The sequence below is a fragment of the Argopecten irradians genome, chromosome 12 (assembly GCF_041381155.1).
Source record: "Argopecten irradians isolate NY chromosome 12, Ai_NY, whole genome shotgun sequence".
Classification (NCBI taxonomy): domain Eukaryota; kingdom Metazoa; phylum Mollusca; class Bivalvia; order Pectinida; family Pectinidae; genus Argopecten; species Argopecten irradians.
In genome coordinates, this window is record NC_091145.1 from 38,499,644 (window position 1) to 38,524,694 (window position 25,051).

At 36.8% G+C, this 25,051-nt stretch overlaps 2 protein-coding genes across 2 annotated transcripts in view; one reads left to right on the forward strand and one right to left on the reverse strand.

Moving 5' to 3' along the window:
• Positions 1-13,425, reverse strand: part of LOC138304923 (ankyrin repeat domain-containing protein 16-like) — a 26,115-nt gene extending 12,690 nt beyond the window's left edge. Inside the window, exons 1-7 of the mRNA XM_069245318.1 lie at positions 13,310-13,425; positions 9,972-10,472; positions 9,304-9,426; positions 6,808-6,905; positions 5,900-6,051; positions 5,157-5,315; positions 1,432-1,510 (exon numbers count right to left, since the gene is read on the reverse strand). Of these exons, the coding sequence (XP_069101419.1) occupies positions 1,432-1,510; positions 5,157-5,315; positions 5,900-6,051; positions 6,808-6,905; positions 9,304-9,426; positions 9,972-10,303 (943 nt within the window). The 5' untranslated portion in view covers positions 10,304-10,472; positions 13,310-13,425. The remainder of the gene's footprint in view (positions 1-1,431; positions 1,511-5,156; positions 5,316-5,899; positions 6,052-6,807; positions 6,906-9,303; positions 9,427-9,971; positions 10,473-13,309) is intronic.
• LOC138304922 (ultra-long-chain fatty acid omega-hydroxylase-like) overlaps positions 13,300-25,051 on the forward strand; it is a 20,972-nt gene continuing 9,220 nt past the window's right edge. Inside the window, exons 1-7 of the mRNA XM_069245317.1 lie at positions 13,300-13,427; positions 14,751-14,928; positions 16,678-16,825; positions 19,514-19,695; positions 20,664-20,788; positions 21,573-21,635; positions 22,375-22,498. Of these exons, the coding sequence (XP_069101418.1) occupies positions 14,755-14,928; positions 16,678-16,825; positions 19,514-19,695; positions 20,664-20,788; positions 21,573-21,635; positions 22,375-22,498 (816 nt within the window). The 5' untranslated portion in view covers positions 13,300-13,427; positions 14,751-14,754. The remainder of the gene's footprint in view (positions 13,428-14,750; positions 14,929-16,677; positions 16,826-19,513; positions 19,696-20,663; positions 20,789-21,572; positions 21,636-22,374; positions 22,499-25,051) is intronic.

Consider the following 25,051-nt stretch of genomic DNA (forward strand, 5'->3'; position numbering starts at 1 on the left):
GGTCATTAATGAGGCCAAATATGTTAAATGTTTTTCATTTGTTTGACTTTTCCCACTCCATTGAAGGTGCTGCTTGTGTCACATGTGGTGTATGCATAAAGATACCATTGAAAAAAAAATCTACAGAAAAAAGTTCGCTTCAGTGCTTTTCAGACTTGGCAAAGAGTGGAACTTCACTCCAGACCTCATTTATGACTAAAATAATCCACCTGTGTGCTTTATAGGAACTAAGGAGAACCAACTCAACCCTCGGCAGAATGTGGATTGGTGTCTTTTTCATCATGCCGGGGAAGTATGGAACATCATATACGATATGTGAATCACTGGGTTGGAAACAGGAAGAGCTCCCACATCACTGAACCCGATGTTCCTGATGTTAACTTTGGCCATGGACGGTTGACAAGTTAGAACCAAGGTAATGACACATCAGCTCATCCGCTCATCGACATCAAAGAGGACACTCTGGCGATTATCAATGTTATATTCAGGGAATTCTAAGACACCAGGAAAAAGTGTCATCGGTTTGGAAAAAATAATCATATGCTCAGTATACGCACCCGGTGATGTTTTGTAAACCTAATGATGGTATAACAATAATTCTCTTTTGCATATATATATATATATATTTTGTTGTTGTTGTTGTTTTACTGATTGACAGGAGATCAAATAACTGATTACGAATAATAATTTGTTGTTGGGAAACATTTTTGCTGCGTCCGAATATGTATTTGTTGTTCCATTGTGGTCATTGTGATTGTCTACTTCAGTCGAAAAGTGTCAATTTTATGACTATTTTTCATTTTTTAGTGAAATTCGAGATGGCGGCCATCTTGTTAACGTCTTAATCGGAACTTATACAATATCAACATTGGGTTTATTTTGTTTTTGTTTTTTGTTGTTGTTTAAACTAATTAAAAAGTGGTCAAAAACTGATTTGAAATAATAGTTTGCTGTTGGGCAACATTTTTGCTGCGTCTAGCCAAATATGAAACATTTGCTAAAAAATTACCATTTTTGAGCTTAAAATCCTATTTTTTGTTTGTTTCCTGCGTTAAAAACACTACATACATTGCATTATTTGGTCATGGTATGTATTTGTTGTTCTATTGTGGTCATTTTGATACCCCATTTGTCTGCTTCGGTTGAAAAATGTCAATGTTATGACTATTTTTCAATTTTTAGTGAAATTCGCGATGGTGGCCATCTTGATAACGTCATAACCGGAAGTTCATCCCAACTTATGCAATGTTAACATTTTGATTTGTGATCCGTGGGGTGTTGCATGTGGGACCCTCCTAGCCCATGGCCTATATTAGAAATGCTGAAAATGCCAATTTATCATGAATTTAAACAAGTTAAAACCAATGAGAATTATTCTTTTGATATGTCATTGAAAACAGAAAAGGAAAAAATAAGAAGAGGAATGCTCACCAGATCTGCCTTTGTTGTCTACAGTGTTAATGTTAGCTCCCGCTCTCAACAGAAACTCTAGAACGGCAAGCTGGCCTTCCTGGTAAACATTGAAAACGCTTTATTATAGGGCATTATTCATGGCCAATTAGTAATTCTGTTAATGCTAACGATAATAAACATTTTTTGTACTGTAGCAAACCGTGGAATGATGTCTAGTATATATATTAGGATGAAAGGAGAAAATATAGGATTACTCATCACATCGACTTTGATAAGACGGAAGAGGATGACTATTGTTGGCAATCGAAGTACAAGAATGCATTTACATCGCTGACACCGCATCTGAGTCTGTAGCTAGTAGGCCTTTATTATACATATTGATATAGAATAAAGATATAAAGCTACTCGAATAACGTGGTTTCACATACCTAACTATTTCTTCTGACAAAGAAAAGGAAATGACAATCGAAGCCATCATTGTGGTTATATGTGATAGGGTACGTAAGTAAGCTTCTAAAAGACATACATTTGCATTGAAAGTCACGGTCTTGGTCGCTGAGTCTTGTTGCATTTTCATGCTTCTTGGACAAATTGTGCTGGGGTAAAAGGTTGAAACTTATATTGGAAGCCACAGTCTGGATCGTGGAAACTGTAACTGTGGGAGATATAGGATGACAACTAACCTTTAAAGTAACATTTAAGGTCATTGAACTAATTGTAGTAAGGCAGAACGTACCAAACTTAAAATTGACAGTCAGGGCAATGGAACTCATTGTGGTAGGCGTGTATGATACAGGATAGGAACTAACATGAGATCATTAGACAAGGGTTATTGGACCAGTTATGGTAGGTATTGGGCATTCAAAGGTATAGTCAGGGCTAGTGGTCTTGATGTGGTAGCTATAGGATGTAGGGTTATAACTAGTCATTGAAGCTACAGCCAGGCCAGTTGATCCTGATGTAGAAAGGGTTTAGGTTTTTTTACTAACCTTGGAAGCTATACAGCCATGGCTGTTGATCGTAATGTTGTAGGGTGTAGGTTTATCACTGGCCTTGGAAGCTAGAGCCACGGCTGATGTTGTAGGGGGTAGGGTTATTACTTACCTTGGAAGCTACAGCCACGGCTGATGTTGTAAGGTGTAAGGTGATTACTGAACTTGGAAGCTACAGCTTGAGCTGTTGATCCTGATCTTGTAGGGGGTAGGGTTATACTAGATGTAAGGTGTAGGGTTTTTATTGACCTTGGAAGCTACAGCCATGGCTGTTGATCCTGATGTCATAGGGTGTAGGGTTATTACTGACATTGGAAGCTACAGTCACGGCTGTTGATCCTGATGTTGGAGGGGGTAGGGTTATTACTGACCTTGGAAGCTATAGCCACAGCTGTTGATCCTGATGTCGTATGGGTAGGGTTATTACTGACCTTGGAAGCTATAGCCACAGCTGTTGATCCTGATGTCGTATGGGTAGGGTTATTACTGACCTTGGAAGCTATAGCCATGGCTGTTGATCCTGATGTTGTAGGGGCAGGGTTATTACTGACCTTGGAAGCTACAGCCACAGCTGTTGATCCTGATGTCGTATGGGTAGGGTTATTACTGACCTTGGAAGCTACAGCCACGGCTGTTGATCCTGATGTTGTAGGGGGTAGGGTTATTACTGACCTTGGAAGCTATAGCCACAGCTGTTGATCCTGATGTCGTATGGGTAGGGTTATTACTGACCTTGGAAGCTACAGCCACGGCTGTTGATCCTGATGTTGTAGGGGTAGGGTTATTACTGACCTTGGAAGCTACAGCCACGGCTGTTGATCCTGATGTCGTATGGGTAGGGTTATTACTGACCTTGGAAGCTACAGCCAGGCTGTTGATCCTGATGAGGGGGTTATACTACTTGGAAGCTAAGCAGGTGTTGACCTGATGTTAGGGTAGGGTTATTACTGACCTTGGAAGCTACAGCCAGGCTGTTGATCCTGATGTCGTATGGGTAGGGTTATTACTGACCTTGGAAGCTATAGCCATGGCTGTTGATCCTGATGTTGTAGGGGTAGGGTTATTACTGACCTTGGAAGCTACAGCCACAGCTGTTGATCCTGATGTCGTATGGGTAGGGTTATTACTGACCTTGGAAGCTACAGCCATGGCTGTTGATCCTGATGTCGTATGGGTAGGGTTATTACTGACCTTGGAAGCTACAGCCATGGCTGTTGATCCTGATGTTGTAGGGGTAGGGTTATTACTGACCTTGGAAGCTACAGCCATCGCTGTTGACCCTGATGTCGTATGGGTAGGGTTATTACTGATCTTGGAAGCTACAGCCATGGCTGTTGATCCTGATGTTATAGGGTGTAGGGTTATTACTGATCTTGGAAGCTACAGCCATGGCTGTTGATCCTGATGTTATAGGTGTGTAGGGTTATTACTGACCTTGGAAGCTACAGCCATGGCTGTTGATCCTGATGTTGTAGGGGTAGGGTTATTACTGACCTTGGAAGCTACAGCCATGGCTGTTGATCCTGATGTCGTATGGGTAGGGTTATTACTGACCTTGGAAGCTACAGCCACGGCTGTTGATCCTGATGTTGTAGGGGTAGGGTTATTACTGATCTTGGAAGCTACAGCCATGGCTGTTGATCCTGATGTTGTAGGGGTAGGGTTATTACTGACTTGGAAGCTAAGCCAGGCTGTTGATCCTGATGTTGTAGGGGTAGGGTTATTACTGACCTTGGAAGCTACAGCCATGGCTGTTGATCCTGATGTCGTATGGGTAGGGTTATTACTGACCTTGAAAGCTACAGCCATGGCTGTTGATCCTGATGTTGTAGGGGTAGGGTTATTACTGACCTTGGAAGCTACAGCCATGGCTGTTGATCCTGATGTCGTATGGGTAGGGTTATTACTGACCTTGGAAGCTACAGCCATGGCTGTTGATCCTGATGTTGTAGGGGTAGGGTTATTACTAACCTTGGAAGCTACAGCCAGGCTGTTGATCCTGATGTGTAGGGGTAGGGTTATTACTAACCTTGGAAGCTACAGCCAGGCTGTTGATCCTGATGTCGTATGGGTAGGGTTATTACTGACCTTGGAAGCTAAGCCACGGCTGTTGATCCTGATGTTGTAGGGGTAGGTTTATTACTGACCTTGGAAGCTACAGCCATGGCTGTTGATCCTGATGTCGTATGGGTAGGGTTATTACTGACCTTGGAAGCTACAGCCACAGCTGTTGATCCTGATGTCGTATGGGTAGGGTTATTACTGACCTTGGAAGCTACAGCCATGGCTGTTGATCCTGATGTTGTAGGGGGGGTAGGGTTTTATTACTAACCTTGGAAGCTACAGCCATGGCTGTTGATCCTGATGTTGTAGGGGTAGGTTTATTACTGACCTTGGAAGCTACAGCCATGGCTGTTGATCCTGATGTTGTAGGGGTAGGGTTATTACTGACCTTGGAAGCTACAGCCAGGCTGTTGATCCTGATGTCATAGGGGTAGGGTTTATTACTAACCTTGGAAGCTACAGCCATGGCTGTTGACCCTGATGTGTAGGGGTAGGGTTATTACTGACCTTGGAAGCTACAGCCATGGCTGTTGATCCTGATGTTGTATGGGGTAGGTTATTACTAACCTTGGAAGCTACAGCCATGGCTGTTGATCCTGATGTCGTATGGGTAGGGTTATTACTGACCTTGGAAGCTACAGCCATGGCTGTTGATCCTGATGTCGTATGGGTAGGGTTATTACTGACCTTGGAAGCTACAGCCACGGCTGTTGATCCTGATGTTGTAGTAGTGTCCACTTCCACACCCTGGATATCGACCAAGTACTGGACTGACTCTGTGTGTCCAGCTTGGGCAGCCTGATGGAGAGCCTGATATCCTACATTATCCACTTCATTCACATTGGACTGTGGACAATTGTATCAGATGTATAACATTTCTAGGTGGATGATTGAGAGCATAACAGTTAAGGTATGATATCACCTGCCTGAATTTTTTTGTTTTTGTCCCTTTTACTTTCCAATTAAATACATAAAGCTGATCATCCTGATAAGTTAATACAAGTAAATAGATTTCCCAGCTGCTGCTACCGTTATACGTATTTACATGATACTGACAAACTTTTATAGAATTATGTGGTATTAAAACTTAAGATAAGAAATCTAAAAAAGTCACATGCCATTGCAATTCGTCACTTCTTTACATTACTGTTAAACATTTATCTAATATAAGGAGTGAGGGAGATCGTTTATTCTATTTTGATTAATCTTAAAGATTTGGTTTAAAATTTAGAATTTATTTTAAAAGTATTTCTTATCATTATACTTTTCAAAGAGAGGAAATCATCATATCAATTGACCTTTCCCATTTTATTTTAATGATTCAGACCATGCAAACAACTAGATGTGTATTATACCATTGTCCCAAAGATATAAAAAAAACTGCATGAATATACATGGACAGATAAGGTAAACGTATATATTCAATGCACCTTTTGTTTCTCAAAAAGTAACTGTGCAACATTCACGTGGCCAGACCGCATAGCATCCATGAATGGAGTACTTCCGCAGCTATCCTTGACATCCACGGAATACCCACAATGGTCCAGTAGAAACAAGGTGACATCATAACAGCCATGTAGTGCTACAGAAAATAACAGGATATTTTAAATGAAAGTTTTTGAATAAGAATGTCATAACTATCCTAATGCAAGTTTAAAGTGTAAAGTAAAATGTCATTACAATGTTCATCCGAGTCACAAATGCAAGGCCAGAAAGAAAAATAGTGTATTTTATAACAAAGTTAAAAGATAGCTAAGTGATGTCACAAAAATAATGTATAGATATTCAAAGAGAAGGTGTGATGTCTGAAAAATGACATAAGCTGGTTACAGTGTTTGAATAACTCACACAAAAACTAATAATTCAATTTTCTGGATGATGCTGATTTATTACATTGTTCCATCAGGAATATCAGAAGCAGTTACAATGATACCCTAATTTTGCATTACACCATATTATCTGATCACAACTGCAGTAACTAGACTAGATTTACCTGTGGTATGTGACTAGATTTACCTGTGGTATGAGACTAGATTTACCTGTGGTATGAGACTAGATTTACCTGTGGTATGAGACTAGATTTACCTGTTGTATGAGACTAGATTTACCTGTTGTATGAGACTAGATTTACCTGTGGTATGAGACTAGATTTACCTGTGGTATGAGACTAGATTTACCTGTTGTATGAGACTAGATTTACCTGTTGTATGAGACTAGATTTACCTGTTGTATGAGACTAGATTTACCTGTTGTATGAGACTAGATTTACCTGTTGTATGAGACTAGATATACCTGTTGTATGAGACTTGATCTACCTGTTGTATGTGACTAGATTTACCTGTTGTATGAAGTGGTGTTCTTCCATTTTTACTGACAGTGTCCCAAAGATCCCCTCTGCACTTGTGGTAAAACTCTACTATAGGAAGATGGCCTTCTCTGAAAATGAAAATAATTCACTTTTAGACAATTGTATACCATAAATATAGGTATCATGGCGCCCACTAAAGAATTATTTATGTCTGACAAATGAAAGAGTGATTTTTTCTCTGCCTTTCAAAATTTTACTACATAATACATGTACTACAGATAAATTTGAGAAAGATCCTTTGAGTACTTTCTGAGATATATAACAGTAACAAACTCCAATTATCAAAATCCAAGATGGCAACCTGTCAGCCATCTTTTTGATGATCAGTCTGAAAATGCAATATGCACAACTAAAGTCCTAGTGGAACTTACATTTAAAATTTGAGACAGATCCATTCAGTACTTTCTGAGAAATAGTGATAAAAAACTTCAATTGTCAAAATCAAGATGGCGACCTGTCAGCCATCTTGTTCAACGAACAATACCAATATTCAATATGCATAACAAGGGACCTAGGGGAACCTGCACATGAAATTTAATACAGATCCCTTCTGTACTTTCTGAGAAATAGTGGTAACAAACTTCAGCTATAAAAATCCAAGATGGTAGCCTTTCGGCCATTTTGTTGATTGATTGGTCCCAATATGCAATATGCACAACTAGGGTCCTAGGGGAACCTACATGTGAAATTTGAGAAGAATCCATTCTGTACTTTATGAGAAATAGAAGTAACAAACTTTAACTACCAAAATCCAAGATGGCGGCCTGTCTGCCATCTTGTTCACCAATCAGTCTGAAAATGTGATATGCACAACTAGACACCTAGGGGAATCTGCATATGTAATTTGACACAGATCTCTTCTGAATCAGTACTTTCTGAGAATTAGTGGTAACAAACTTCATTTGTCAAAATCCAAGATGGCGGCCTGTCTGCCATCTTGTTCACCAATCGGTCTGAAAATGTGATATGCACAACTAGACGCCTAGGGGAATCTGCATATGTAATTTGACACAGATCTCTTGTGAATCAGTACTCTCTGAGAAAAAGTGGTAACAAGAATTGTTAACGGACGGAAGGACAGACGGAGGACGGTGAAAACTAGTGTAATTTGCACAAATTTTCTGTGCTGAAATGAATTTTGAAGTAGGGGGTGCACAAATTTCATTGATATAGGAGATTTACAAATTTTACAGGAAAAATGATCCAGCATCAGGGGCTATCAGTAGTTAAACAAGGACATAGTCATTCAGATCCCCCGCCAATGGAGATATCAAAGCTGAAGTAAGTTTGATTGTGGAGACTTATGTGTATGAAAAAAAAACAGGAAAAAGGAAGTTGAGCTAAAGAAAGATGGAGTATTATTCAAGTAGAGCGGGGCTGCAATTGTTGAATCAGGTATACAGCCTTGACATTTGTTGGCGATAATTTTCCCGTTTTTTTTTTTAATATTTTACTCCACGCAGTATTAAATTCAAGGTCTGTGTTGTCTAATGTCATAAGATACATATATCATTCAAATTTGACCGCAGTTTTAAATTCGTATTTTCTTTCATCCACCAAATAACTCTGCCACGAATATAATCCAAATGTTTTTCTTTCTTTTCTGGTAAGGGCAGATACAGCAAGGTGAATAGTTTTATGAATGTGAAGCATATAGGTGAAAAACTATTAACCTGTTTATAATTAGTACAATGACAGTGTCATAAAGGGCCTAAAAAGAATGTGTCTATGAAGTTTCGTGGAAATATCTCTGCTGTTTTTAGAGTTATGCTCTGGAAATGAACCTGCTACAAAAATATGATATTTTCAGCAATGTTTCTATGGTTACAGAAAAAAGCACAAAAAGTGAAAACCTAAAAATAGCAAAAGGCACTACTAGACCATAAGAACAATGTGTCTGTGAAGTTTCATGGAAATATCTCTGCTGGTTTTAGAGTTGTGCTCCGGAAACTATTCTTACACAAAAATCTGCCATTTTCAGCAATGTTTCCATGGTTATAGAAAAAAGTACAAAATGTGAAAACCTTAAAATAGCAAAAGGCACTACTAGACCATAAGACTAATGTGCCTATGGAGTTCCGTGCATATATCTCAACCGGTTTTCCAGTTATGCTGCGGAAACGAACCTGGTACAAAAATATGATATTTTCAGCAATGTTTCCATGGTTACGGAAAAAATGCAAAAAATGAAAACCTAAAAATAGCAAAAGGCACTACTAGACCATAAGACCAATGTGTGTATGAAGTTTCGTGGAAATATCTCTACTGGTTTTAGAGTTATGCACCGGAAACCATTCGTACGGACGGACAGACGGACGGACGCCAACTTCGTTGGGCGGGGGATAATTACTGAAGTAGGACATCTTGATTTACATCATACATAAGCAATTTCTTTCCTCAGAATTGGTATAAATACATCAATATATACTATCCATATCCATTGTTAATTTAGTATATAAGGCTTACCTACAAGCCAGATGGAAACAGTTCCAGCCATCTTTGTTCCTGATAACAGGATCAGCTCCAGCATTGACTAGTGTCTTTATGATGTCCTGGTCTTGCTTTGTACTGGCCAGCATCAGTGGGGTCCTGTGTGGTAAAATGATTGTCAAATATAATTATTCAAAACCATATAATGGTTGTTTTGTATCATCATGATTCATGAAAAACTGTAAGAATTCAAATTCATGCTAACTGACAGTAACTGTTGCATTTAATCAGAGTTTAGATTTCATTAATGTGTATGTATGACCCCAAAATCAGAAGCTGGCCATGGTTGACCATACTGGGTAGACTAAACAAAGCCAATATCACTAATTGTTTAATCATGGTTTTATTAGCAGGTTCATTATATATGGAAGCAACAGAATGTAACATTACACATGACACAATTTGAGAGGATAGTATGGATACAGGTAAAAAGTCTGTTCTTCATTTCATAATGGGGACATAAAATTGATAATTTTCTTTTTCAAAGTCCAGACCTTATTTCAGGTCTGATGTTCATTGACTATCACATAACAAAAAATTGGGTCTTCCATGACAAGGAGATAATATATTATTAGTGGTATTTTTAGGAATTTTCATGAAATGTTTTTTTTTTCAAGAGGAAAATATTGTTGGATTTGACCTACCAATCTGCCCTCTTTAAGGAGTCCACACACACATCCTGTGACAGTAAATACTTCACACATTGTTGATGTCCTGCCTGGGCTGCTTCGTGTAACGGTCGCTTCCCATCAAAGTTTGGCAGCTCTAAATCAGCGCCAGCTTTGTGTAGAAACTTCAGCAGATCTATATGACCATGCCTAGCAGCATAGTGTAGAAGGTTGTCACCTGATTTAGGGTATGTCACCTTCAGCCATTGATCAGAGAATCTGATGTGGGCATCACCATTCTGTAGTTCTTGAAAAAATTGAAGATCTCCCTGGGTAGCTGCTTTAAAGATTTCTTGAGGGGCTGGCATCTAGGTATCCTAATATCAATTTCCAACACTGTCCTGATATGGTACAATACAAACCACATGTAACGTCGTCTTTTTACGATTGAGCTTCATCAATTACTGGTAAGTCCCTGCTCAGTATTTATGTACTTCTGAGATTCAAAATTCTTGTTCAAATTGTGTATATTCCTATCTGGAAAGGATAAAGCATTAAAATGCTATTTTCAAACCGTCAAATAAATCCAATTTAATTCATCAAGACCAGTAGAACTACATACAAAACTGTTAAAAATGACAAATTCCCTCAAAGCATAAACCATGTAATATGTACATAAAAAAATAATACATGACTGTGTATGAGATATATAGCATAACTCAATACCTGTATCACAATACACATTACCTGTATAACAAAACACAGTACCTGTATCACAATACACAATACCTGCATCACAATACACCGTACCTGTATCACAATACATTGAACCTGTATCACAATACACAGTACCTGTATCACAATACACAGTACCTGTATAACAATACACAGTACCTGTATCACAATACACAGTACCTGTATCACAATACACAGTACCTGTATCACAATACACAGTACCTGTATAACAATACACAGTACCTGTATCACAATACACAGTACCTGTATCACAATACACAGTACCTGTATCACAATACACTGTACCTGTATCACAATACACAGTACCTGTATCACAATACACTGTACCTGTATCACAATACACAGTACCTGTATCACAATACACAGTACCTGTATCACAATACACAATACCTGTATCACAATACACAGTACCTGTATCACAATACACAGTACCTGTATACAAACACAGTACCTGTATCACAAAACACAGTACCTGTATCACAATACACGTACCTGTATCACAATACACAATACCTGTATCACAATACACAGTACCTGTATCACAATACACAGTACCTGTATCACAATACACAGTACCTGTATCACAATACACTGTACCTGTATCACAACACACAGTACCTGTATCACAATACACTGTACCTGTATCACAATACACAGTACCTGTATCACAATACACATACCTGTATCACAATACACATACCTGTATCACAATACACATACCTGTATCACAATATACCTGTATCACAATACACAGTACCTGTATCACAATACACAGTACCTGTATCACAATACACAGTACCTGTATCACAACACACAAGTACCTGTATCACAATACACAGTACCTGTATCACAATACACAGTACCTGTATCACAATACACAGTACCTGTATCACAATACATAGTACCTGTATCACAATACACAGTACCTGTATCACAATACACAGTACCTGTATCACAATACACAGTACCTGTATCACAATACACATTACCTGTATCACAATACACAGTACCTGTATCACAATACACAGTACCTGTATCACAATACACAGTACCTACCTGTATCACAATACACAGTACCTGTATCACAATACACAGTACCTGTATCACAATACACAGTACCTGTATCACAATACACAATACCTGTATCACAATACACAGTACCTGTATCACAATACACAGTACCTGTATCACAATACACGTACCTGTATCACAATACACAGTACCTGTATAACAATACACAGTACCTGTATCACAATACACAGTACCTGTATCACAATACACAGTACCTGTATCACAATACACAGTACCTGTATCACAATACACAGTACCTGTATCACAATACACAGTACCTGTATCACAATACACAGTACCTGTATAACAATACACAGTACCTGTATCACAATACACAGTACCTGTATCACAATACACAGTACCTGTATACAATACACAGTACCTGTATCACAATACACAGTACCTGTATACAATACACAGTACCTGTATAACAATACACAGTACCTGTATCACAATACACAGTACCTGTATAACAATACACAGTACCTGTATCACAATACACAGTACCTGTATAACAATACACAGTACCTGTATCACAATACACATTACCTGTATCACAATACACAGTACCTGTATAACAATACACAGTACCTGTATCACAATACACAGTACCTGTATCACAATACACAGTACCTGTATCACAATACACAGTACCTGTATAACAATACACAGTACCTGTATCACAATACACAGTACCTGTATCACAATACACAGTACCTGTATCACAATACACAGTACCTGTATCACAATACACAGTACCTGTATAACAATACACTGTACCTGTATCACAATACACAGTACCTGTATCACAATACACAGTACCTGTATCACAATACACAGTACCTGTATCACAATACACAGTACCTGTATCACAATACACAGTACCTGTATCACAATACACAGTACCTGTATCACAATACACAGTACCTGTATCACAATACACAGTACCTGTATCACAATACACTGTACCTGTATCACAATACACAGTACCTGTATCACAATACACAGTACCTGTATCACAATACACGTACCTGTATCACAATACACAGTACCTGTATCACAATACACAGTACCTGTATCACAATACACAGTACCTGTATCACAATACACAGTACCTGTATCACAATACACAGTACCTGTATCACAATACACAGTACCTGTATCACAATACACAGTACCTGTATCACAATACACAGTACCTGTATCACAATACACAGTACCTGTATCACAATACACAGTACCTGTATCACAATACACAGTACCTGTATAACAATACACAGTACCTGTATCACACAATACACCGTACCTGTATCACAATACACAGTACCTGTATCACAATACACATTACCTGTATCACAATACACAAAATGCCTGTATAACAATACACAATACCTGTATCACAATACACAGTACCTGTATCACAATACACTGCACAGTACCTGTATCATAATACCCAATACCAGTAACCCGTATCACGTACACTGTACATTTACATTCTGTATGTTGTTAAAATACTTTATCTAATGTTACAGATATAGAATACTCACCCGTCCCTGTTGCAAGCGAAAACGAAAGTAGCTTCATGCCGACAGGAAGTGCTTGTAAACAAGAACGATAACTCTCGTTAAAAATTAAAATTGCACGACTGACAGGTGAAAAATACTGGTATGTCTATAGACAGTTAGACTTATAGTTACGTATATGTGATTTAGATATTGAATAAGCTACTTATAGATGTGTAGTTTTGAAACCGTTCAGTATTTATATAGACTCATTGATGTCATTGTAAATGTATAAAATATTTTTCCCATACGCATACACTCGACTGGGTAAAGTTCACTCACAGGGCCATGTAGCCAGCCAGTATAGTATCTATATGAAAAAATAGCCAGGAATACATATAAAATGTATTTCTGGCTATTTTTTCATATAGAAACTATACATGGCCCTGTGGTTCACTTTAAACTTACAGTTTTTGTTTTGTAATTCACTAAGGGTTATGATCTAGATCTATTTCTTTGTTTGCGACATTTACTGGTGACATAATGACACATACATGGACACATACATGATCAAGTATAACATATAATCCTCTATACATGTCATCATCAACAGATCTAGAGCATACAATGTACTGTGTAATAGTAAATTCTGGTCATGAATATACATGTATGTGCATGGAGTGAAGTTAAAGGCAAATATATATATATATATTTTTACAAAATAAGGGTTATATTATTTACAGTGTACACAGTGATATACTAGCTACTGTTAACTACATGTACCCCAAGTCAGAAAGGGATATCTTTTCCACTACAATAGTAGCTAAGTGATATACATGCATGCATGTGAACAGCTTGAAGGTTTCTATAATGACGGAAAGATATCTAGCTGACGTTCTATAAAACATGCAACTATATGCAATATATAGTATGCCGCTCTGCCGGCTGCATGATCATGAGCAAATGGAAAATTACTAGCATAAAGTTCTAAGATTTAGATGCTATTAAAGACAACCATATATATCACTATTTAAAGCCTTTACAATGTATATTTGTAAAACCTGTTAGATTTATCTATATTCAATTGTTTTTATTGAAAGATATATAATCTATACTTATGACATATTACTGAAAATTAAAGAAGACAAATGATCTATAAGTATCGATGCAACTTAAATTGCCACACCATTTTTCCATTATTTCTTATCAAATGTGATGTACATGTATCAGTATATATATGCATGTAAGTAATTGCTTGCAATTTACAAAAAGAAAGGGGGGGTAAAGAAATTGAGGATCTATTTTTATTTGTTTTGTGCAATGTTTGCTTATTATGTATTAAATATCAAATAGATTGATATACCTCGAGGAAATAGCTCTTTCCAGGGAGACAATTCTAGATGTATCTCGACACATTATTGGCCCATTATAATGGGTTGAGGTTTGTTCAACTATGTTTTAAATGTAAATTGACATGATGTTTCAGCATTATGGATATGATGTGGCCTATACCAAACTTAAATGTCCTCGTCACTGTATCCCTGGCTGTTGTCATTGTGTGTAAGCTTATCCACAGTTACCTTCGATATACTCGCTGGGTCAAGAGTTATGAGCAGTTACCTGGTAGCCAGGATACACATTGGTTCTGGGGTCACATGCACCTGGTAAGTACAATTAACCTATTGTATTCACGGTAATACGGGGGTTTTGAGATCCTAAAACAATGTGGGTACAGTATAATTTACTGTCGATTAGTCCTACCGTCTGGTGAATATTGTTTGACGTGATTTTTGTGAGGTAATTATTATGGTAAATCATACTTTACCCATGTTGTTTTGGGATCTGGAAAACCCCCATACTAGTTCCCCTCCTCCCATAAGCTCTCTCCCCTCTCTTCTGGAGAAGGAGTTGAAGTTATATCAATATAAACAACCCCATCCCATGCATTAATTAAACAATGCTTATAACATCGGCATTGTATCACATATAACATGAACTTGAATCACGATGTAATTGATAACGCGTCTCAAAGAAAAGAAGGTATTAACTATGACAGATTCATGTGCCATAAGTACAGAAAGATTTTTTGAGAGTTTTTTTTGTCCATGCTTTTCTTACCTTATAAGCACCTCTCTTTGGTATAATTTTTAAATGTCCTGGCAATAAATACTGAGAATACTGTAAGTTTTTGAAAAATTCTATTTTCTTTCTCATCATCATTGAATCAAAGTTTCATTGCTATTAATGGTAGGTCAGCTTTAAGCTATACTTTTAGTATCTAACATAAATACAAAATGATTTATGTAAACATGTAGCAGAAATCAAGAAGTGTAGTTTGGAAAATTGGGCCTTGGACCCTTTCAATTTGGAATTAAAGTCATAAAAATTGAATTTGAAATCTGAAGCATGCTGTAAACATATTTTTTATATTACTCGGGCCTCCTGTTAGCATTACTTGAAGAGATATACATGTACAATAAAACATGGTTATAACGAATCCCTTGGGGCCAAATCACTTTGTAATAAGCAGGTTTTTCTGTTATACATACATAATATAATTATAGGTATTTAAAGTTGTATTGTCTATCACTTTCGCTCTTTTTGTCATAGTGAAAATAAGTGTTATACATATTTTTCTCCGTCTGTCTAAGTTTTGAACTTTCTAATATTACCACTTTTTCTAAAGTTGCAGCACTGGAAGTATTTTTAATTATAAAAGTAAAAAATCTTTTTAACGTGTACACGTGAAAAATAGGCTCGAAAGATGCCGAATCATTCCGAACTCTTCCGAACATCGTCGCGACAATCTCGAAGTAAAACGAGAGTTGTGAAACCAAGAGAAAATGTCAACAATTTTTCATAAACAAAACACGTGGTCGACCTCAGCAGACTCTATCTACAAAGAAAATAATGCTCGCACATTACAATATTTGATACACACAATATTTTACGGCAATGTGTAAATTGGATGTTTCAAATACTCAATCTGTGGACATATACCAGCATGATTTGCTCATATTAGCCAGAAGGAAAACGTAAACAAACACATGTGCGCTTACGCTAGTTACCTGGCTCACCACGTGCAGGCCGTGTAGACGTTAGTCATGTGAAAAGATTAGAACTTCCGACAAAACCCGAAGTCACTGAACATGGCGGTGATTGAAGGCGCTTTATTCAAAACCAGGAATATATGATCCCTAGATTTCGGCTCTCTTATAGGCCGACATATGCTTTTGGGAAGCTTAATCATCAAGTTACATGTCAATGTTTAAATATCAAATGTTTTAGTTACATATCGTTACAGTGAAATTAGCAGCAATATAACTTTAAGTCATATTGAAAATTACTACGCTTTTTTTAAGCATGTTATTGTATAATGATTTACTGTAGTATTTATCCTATATTTTGTCTAGTATCCAGGACCAAATGAAAAGGGATTGGCATTCCAAAGAGAACGTATACAAGAGTTTCCACTCTTCCACAGAATTTGGGTCAGCTACTTTCGTTGCGTATTAATCTGTCATCATCCAAAATCAGTGAAGTTTCTTCTTAAGTCATCAGGTAATACTAAATACTTACTGTACTTATCTATCAGTCATGTATATTACAGAAAAAGTGATAATCTGTAGTGATTTAACATTATATATTACCTGATATATTTGTTGAATATTTCATATCCTCATCAGGAGCATAGGTCTTTAATGTAGGCAAACTAGACATCTCCAGTTTGCTGACCCTACTTAAACTAGTACTGGAGATTTTGAATGAAAAATAATTATCAATGGTAACAGTTATCAGGGTTGGGGTAATTAAAAATGTAATTGTAATTAATTGCAATCAATTACATTTTTTCAAGTAATTGAAAGTAATTTGTAATTAAGAAATATTTCAATTACATGTAATTGTAATTGTAATTAATTACATTCTGAAAATGTGTAATTAACAATTACATTTCAATTACTTTTCAATTACATATACATATTTAGTAATGTCTAATACTAAGATGTAAGACATGTATTTGGCTAGATAGAAATTTTAACAGGTAACATATGTGAGGCAGTGACCATAGTAGACAAGTACACTTGCATCTGTTTTACCTGTAGTTTACCCCTCCGGCAATATACAGGTGTGAGGTGTGAACACATCGCCTGTGATTACAACTCACAAAGGTCTGGCTTATATAACACCTGTTGTTTACCTAATTAGTATATCTGATGAAGGCAAAAATATAGATGATAGTTCAGATTAGTCTTCAACCGCCCCCTGCCAAGAAAATTAAAACAGAAGACTTTTTTCAGTTTTCTTCCCACTACACCCTCACGAAAGAGACACAACTCAGGTCTTAAATCCAATGAAGTAGACATCTACACGGGTACATTGGTGAATATTGCATAGAGAAATGTTGTGACCCATTAAAGTTCTGGAAAGATAATTCTTGCAGATTTCCAAATTTGTCTATTATAGCTAGCAAGTACTTAATGTAGCTATACCAGCCACTTCAGCTCCAGTAGAGAGATTGTTTAGTGTTGCTGGCAAAGTATATCGACCAGACAGAAACAGACTGTCTGATGATAATTTTCAAACTAAGTCTCTGATGATAAAATACAATTCAAAAATATGAATACCTGGTACGGTACCAGGTATTCATATATTTGAATTGCATTTTATCATCATCAGTGTATGAAAAGTTTTAAATGTATATTTTTATTGAACTTATTTTTATTGGACCTAGGTCCAATAAAAATGTATGTGTAAAACTAATACACCCTACCAATACTCAATTGTAACTTGCGGTTTATGTGAAGCACGTGTTCTATCAAAATTTACTGATAGTGACATATATATGTATAAATGCTTCATTGTATGACTATACAAATGTGTATATGTTATCAAAAATAAACATATTAAGAAAATGTAATGTGTAATTGTAATTAATTACTTTTTGATTGTAATTGTAATTAATTACATTTACAAAACTGAGTAATTGTAATTGTAATTGGGTTTTGAACAAGTAATTGTAATTGTAATTAATTACATTTACAAAACTGAGTAAATGTAATTGTAATTGTAATTGAGTTTTGACCAAGTAATTGTAATTGTAATTAATTACATTGCAATGTAATTGACCCCAACCCTGACAGTTATCAATTGTAAAAACTGCAATTCTTTCTGTATTTGAGTAAAAGATTTAAAAAATAGAAAAAAAATACCACAAAGGTTGGAATTTTCTTACATCTTTTCACACAAATGGGAGAAAACTGGTCCAAGACATATTTGGAAATTTTTGATCAACATTGACCCACTTGGGTCATCTTTTTCAAACTGGAGTCAGTTTTTTTCTCTCCGTCCAATGTAGGAAATTTTCCAGGTTAAGATACAAGAGTAGCCAAAGATACTCCAGAGCACACTACTATATAAAAACGTTTAATTCACTGTCACTGTTTGGTATCGGGCCAAGTCATCTCCTATTCAGGCTGCTTACAAAATATTAGAACCAAGAAGTGTCACTTATGTATACCTCGGTTTTTCAACAAATGAATAATCTATATACCCAGTGCTCTCTGGCCTGACTTCTGCAGACATCTATCTATCATATTATCTAAAGTGTAGTGTCAGGGCCAGAGTATCTCAGGCAATACCAGAGTTAAACTAGTTATATTTGACTTACTGCTCAGCTAATATAGGAAACTATTTATAATAATTATAATACTACTGGTAAGTTGATCGTAAGGCCTGTAAATCAAAAGTCTAGGAAACTATTTATAATAATTATAATACTACTGGTAAGTTGATCGTAAGGCCTGTAAATCTACTGGTAAGTTGATCGTAAGGCCTGTAAATCAAAAGTCTAGGAAACTATTTATAATAATTATAATACTACTGGTAAGTTGATCGTAAGGCCTGTAAATCAAAAGTCTAGGAAACTATTTATAATAATTATAATACTACTGGTAAGTTGATCGTAAGGCCTGGTAAATCAAAAGTCTAGGATACTATTTATAATAATATTATAATACTACTGGTAAGTTGATTATAAGGCCTGTAAATCTAAAGTCTAGGACTTAATATAAGCTCCAGCAGAGGTAGTTAATAAGTTTAAAAGAAATATGGCTGCATCAGAATGTGATTAAAAGACAATATAGTTGGTAGAGCCCAAAGAGCAGAGCCTGGTGTGTAAAGATTATTTACTGATACATGTTATTTTTGTTTGATAAGAGTAAAGGTATAACTATTAGTATATTGGTACAGAACCCAAACCTACCGAGGTTGGTACATCCTATGTGTTGGGTAAGACATGGCTTGGGGATGGACTCCTGCTAGCTAACGGTAAAAGATGGGCAAGGAATCGACGCCTCCTGACACCCGCATTCCACTTTGATATATTACAGCCTTACATGACAGTATATAATGAAGTCTCGGATATACTACAAGTGAGTAATTGTATAATTATTTACACGTTATGTTTTAATAAGTTCAATTAGGTCAAATATTAAAACTGGTGAATTATTAATAGTTTTCTATCTAAAATATTCTTTTTTAAAGGTCATATTGAAATATTGCATGTAACGCCTGAGACATTTAAATGTTTCTGTCTGTCAATGTCTGTTGGTCAGTCTGTAGAAAATGTTTTCTCCAGGTTTTCTTTTGCTAAAATTTTGATTTCCATGTGCATAATATATGCATGGTAAACAGGTCACTATACATACACGTAGGTTCTGTAAATTTTCAATAATTCATTGAACTTCATTAGCTTTTGGATCAATTCTGTTCTAATATCGATCTATATTTCAAATCAGTACTTGCTTCAATAACGGTCACTTTGGACACTAATGGTGGCCAATTAGTATAATCAGACTAGCTAATCCAGAAGGCATGCTAGCCAATTAGTATAATCAGACTAGCTAATCCAGAAGGCATGCTAGCCAATTAGTATAATCAGACTAGCTAATCCAGAAGGCATGCTAGCCAATTAGTATAATCAGACTAGCTAATCCAGAAGGCATGTGCTAGCCAATTAGTATAATCAGACTAGCTAATCCAGAAGGCATGCTAGCCAATTAGTATAATCAGACTAGCTAATCCAGAAGGCATGCTAGCCAATTAGTATAATCAGACTAGCTAATCCAGAAGGCATGCTAGCCAATTAGTATAATCAGACTAGCTAATCCAGAAGGCATGCTATTGATCTCGTAAGTGGAGACCATTTGTTTTCATTCTGTCCTGCCTGTACATCAAAACTGATCAGAAATAAAAATCATTTTGAATTATAAATCACTTATATATTTTTAAGTGTCACTATGAAAATAATATCTATGATATACAGACATGGAAAATGCCAATTAAATCATCCATTAGTAAGTGTTGTGAATCTTAGTTTACATAATTTATTTGCTTGTAGGTAAAAATTGGGGACTGCTGTGAAAAAGGCGAGGCCTTTGAGCTATTTAACTTTATTGGTATGGCCTCCCTGGATAACATCCTTAGATGTGCATTTTCTTACAAAAGTGATTGCCAAGTCCTAGGGTGAGTAAAATTAGGACACGTTCCAAAATAATAGATATATAGAATTCTGTCACACCGCCATGTTCATTTTTCTTGGAATGCTTCTCAATTTTACATACTGTGACTGCATTATGCAAATTATGTAGTGTTGCACTTGTCTGTAAAACCGAGGAGTGTTCCAAAGAACAAATGAACATTGCAGTGATGGTTAAAGTAAGCGAGCACCATGATGTTTAAATGGAGTTTCTACAAAGTGCGGGACATGACACCTCCAAATTTAAGGAGATTGTGGATGAACACAGTTATGGGTACTGTTTACTGCCACAAGCGTAGATTTCAGCTTGGTTTTTGAGGTACCCATTAGAGGCGAGATGACATTTCGAGCGGACATGGAAATGTCTACCTAGCCTATTTTTTGTAAATTTCCCGATTCATCCGGCCATAACTTGGTCAATACTAGGCCAATTTTGTTCATAAAAACACTCATTCGAAAGATGAACTATTTCTCTTTAATGTAACCCGTTTATTACATAAATCACAGTTTGGTCCGTTTTTCTCGGCCGCCGAGTTCATACCCTTGATACTATAACAGCTATGTATACTGTTGGTTATTTTGTGCCATGTCCCTGCGCGCTGGGGCATGATAAAAAATCTTTATTCACTCTCCTATTTGTTAAGTATGAATCATGATTACCAGAAAGCAGGTGAGCGATTTGGGCCCATTAGGCCCTTGTTAATTCAAAAATTGATAATATTTTCTAACTTAAAACTATAATAAATGAAACTGACTTTGTGTGTGTTACAGGGATAGTCATCCTTATGTAAATGCTGTTAATAAACTGAGCGATCTATGGGTAGCAAGGTCACTGTAAGTATAATTATAAAATCGAGCGATCTATGGGTAGCAAGGTCACTGTAAGTATAATTATAAAATCGAGCGATCTATGGGTAGCAAGGTCACTGTAAGTATAATTATAAAATCGAGCGATCTATGGGTAGCAAGGTCACTGTAAATATAATTATGAAATCGAGCGATCTATGGGTAGCAAGGTCACTGTAAGTATAATTATAAAATCGAGCGATCTATGGGTAGCAAGGTCACTGTAAGTATAATTATAAAATCAATCTAATTCATGTTTAATGGTACACTGTCATGAACTTCGTTTTCTTTAATCTGTAAACGTTTTAGATTACATGCATGTGGTTGCATATTTCAACTATATCACAAAGAAATGTTTTTGAGTACTATAAATTAAGGGAAAAATTATGTAATATTCTAACATTTTGGTGGCAAAGCCTTCATACATTCAATGACTGAAATTGTTCTTAAAAAACATCCTGATTACTAGAAATGACAAACTTAATTGAATCATAATATATATTTATAATGTACTAAGTAGGTCTAGTAATTCACTCCCAATAAACTGATTAACAGTGGTGAGAAAATAACAGATTTTTTAATTAGAAGTCCTTTGTTTTAAATTGATATCAATTTGAATTAAGACCTTAAGCCTTTAACCTTAACAGATGGGTAACATTCTACAACATCTCTATGAAAGTAACTTTACACAATGTACTATCAATGTCGAATATTTTCTGTGTTTCAGGAATATATTTCATTACTTTGATTTTATATTTTTCCTGTCTGCTAATGGCCGTCAGTTCAAAAAATACAGTGATTACGTACATTCTGTAGCGGAGGAGGTTATCCAGAAACGACAGTTGACTCTAGTAAGTACTACAGTACACAGTACATGTACCTCTAAAATATATCATATTGCATTAACTTAGTATAAATATGTAAACAATAAAATGGTATATTTATCTATTATGGCCTGGTTGAGAGGGCACTATTGCCTCATAGTATTGTCGAGGGATGGAATAGTGCCCGAGCCGAAGGCGAGGGCACTATCCCATCATGAGACAATACTATGAGGCAATAGTGCCCTCTCAACCAGGCCATAATGGGTTTAGTACATCACCCTGACATGAGACCGTTTTCCATGTTATCGCAAACTTTGAGAAGCATGTCAAGCGATAGGCCTACCTCGCAACGCTTCATTTCCACACCTCATTGTTACATTAAAAGTACAACATATAAATTGTGGCAGAGATATGGGGTTCTATAAAAACGGGATTCAGCTTCATGAAAATTAAAAGAAGATCAATATAGAACATTAGTGAACAGTCTTCTGTAGAAAAACAAGATTTGCTTCCATCCCCGCACAAAACAGCCTGTCCGCCATCTTGACGTCTTGGTCGAAGCGCAACGTTATAATGACGTCATGTAATGGTGACGTCACAATACATTCACATTCAATTTCGCGCCACTTCAATAGTGCCCGCTTGCCCGGGCACTATTGCAAATAGTTTCCATGTGTGTAGCCAATCAGAATCCAGTATTCTGTCACGTGATGTACTAATGTGCAATAGTATTGATCTTGTAATATTTTTAGCCCACCATCATCAGATGGTGGGCTATTCAAATCGCCCTGCGTCCGTGGTCCGGCGTCCGGCGTCCGTCCGTAAACAATGCTTGTTATCACTATTTCTTAAAAACTACTGCAGGGATTTTGTTCAAACTTCACATGGAGGGTCCCCTTGGTCCATATTTGTGCCATACAGATTTTGAGACAGATCAGAAAAACAAGATGGCCGCTAGGCAGCCATCTTTGATTTTGGCAGTTGAAGTTTCTTATCAATATTTCTTGAGAACTACTGAAGGGATTTTGTTCAAACTTCACATGGAGGTTACCCTTGGTCCCTAGTTGTGCCATACAGATTTTGAGGCTGATCGGGGAAAAAAGATGGCCGCCAGGCAGCCATCTTTGATTTTGGCAGTTGAAGTTTGTTATCGATATTTCTTGAGAACTACTAAAGGGATTTTGTTCAAACTTCACATGGAGGTTACCCTTGGTCCCTAGTTGTGCCATACAGATTTTGAGGCTGATCCGAAAAACAAGATGGCCGCCAGGCAGCCATCTTTGATTTTGGCAGTTGAAGTTTGTTATCAATATTTCTTGAGAACTACTGAAGGGATTTTGTTCAAACTTCATATGGAGGTTACCCTTGGTCCCTAGTTGTGCCATACAGATTTTGAGGCTGATCCGAAAAACAAGATGGCCGCCAGGCAGCCATCTTTGATTTTGGCAGTTGAAGTTTGTTATCAATATTTCTTGAGAACTACTAAAGGGATTTTGTTCAAACTTCACATGGAGGTTACCCTTGGTCCCTAGTTGTGCCATACAGATTTTGAGGCTGATCCGAAAAACAAAATGGCCGCCAGGCAGCCATCTTTGATGGCAGCCATCTTTGATTTTGGCAGTTGAAGTTTGTTTATCAATATTTCTTGAGAACTACTGAAGGAATTTTGTTCAAACTGCACATGGAGGTTACCCTTGGTCCCTATTTGTGCCATACAGATTTTGAGGCTGATAGGAAAAACAAGATGGCCGCCAGGCGGCCATCTTGGATTTTGATAGTTAAGGTTTGATATCCCCATTTCTCAAAAAGTGCTGAAGGGATCTTTCTTCAAATTTAATATGTAGGTTCCCCTAGGGCCCTTGTTGTGCATATTGCATTTTTGGACCAATCAGTGAACAAGATGGCCGCCAGGCCGCCATCTTGTATTTCGATAGTTAAAGTTTGTTATGGCTATTTCTCAGATAGTACTGAAGGGATCTGTCTCAAATTTCATATATAGCTTCCCCTAGGGACCTAGTTGTAAATATTGCATTTTAGGACGGATCGGTTAACAAGATGCCTGCCAGGCAGCCATATCGGGTTTTGTTATTCAAAGTTTGTTATCACTATTTCTCAGAAAGTACTGAAGGGATCTGTCACAAAATTCATATGTAGGTTCCCCTAGGGCCCTAGTTGTGCATATCGTGATTTGGGACTGATCGGTCAACAAAATTACTGCCAGGCAGCCATCTTGGATTTTTATTTTCAAAGTTTGTTATCGCTATTTCTCAGAAAGTATTGAATGGATCTTTCTCAAATTTCACATGTAGGTTCCCCTAGGGCCTTTGTTGTGCATAAAGTGATTTGGGACCGATTGATCAACAAGATGGCCGCCAAGGAGTCATCTTGGATTTTGATAGTTGAAGTTTGTTACCGCTATTTCTCAAAAGGTACTGAAGTGATCTGTCTCAAATTTTATATGTACATAGTATGTTTGAAAAAGTTTAAAAAGTAGAGAAAAGATCCATCTTTCCTTTGTCAGATATAGATCATTCTTTGGTGGGAGCCAAGATCCCTCTGGGATCTCTTGTTTAGATTATA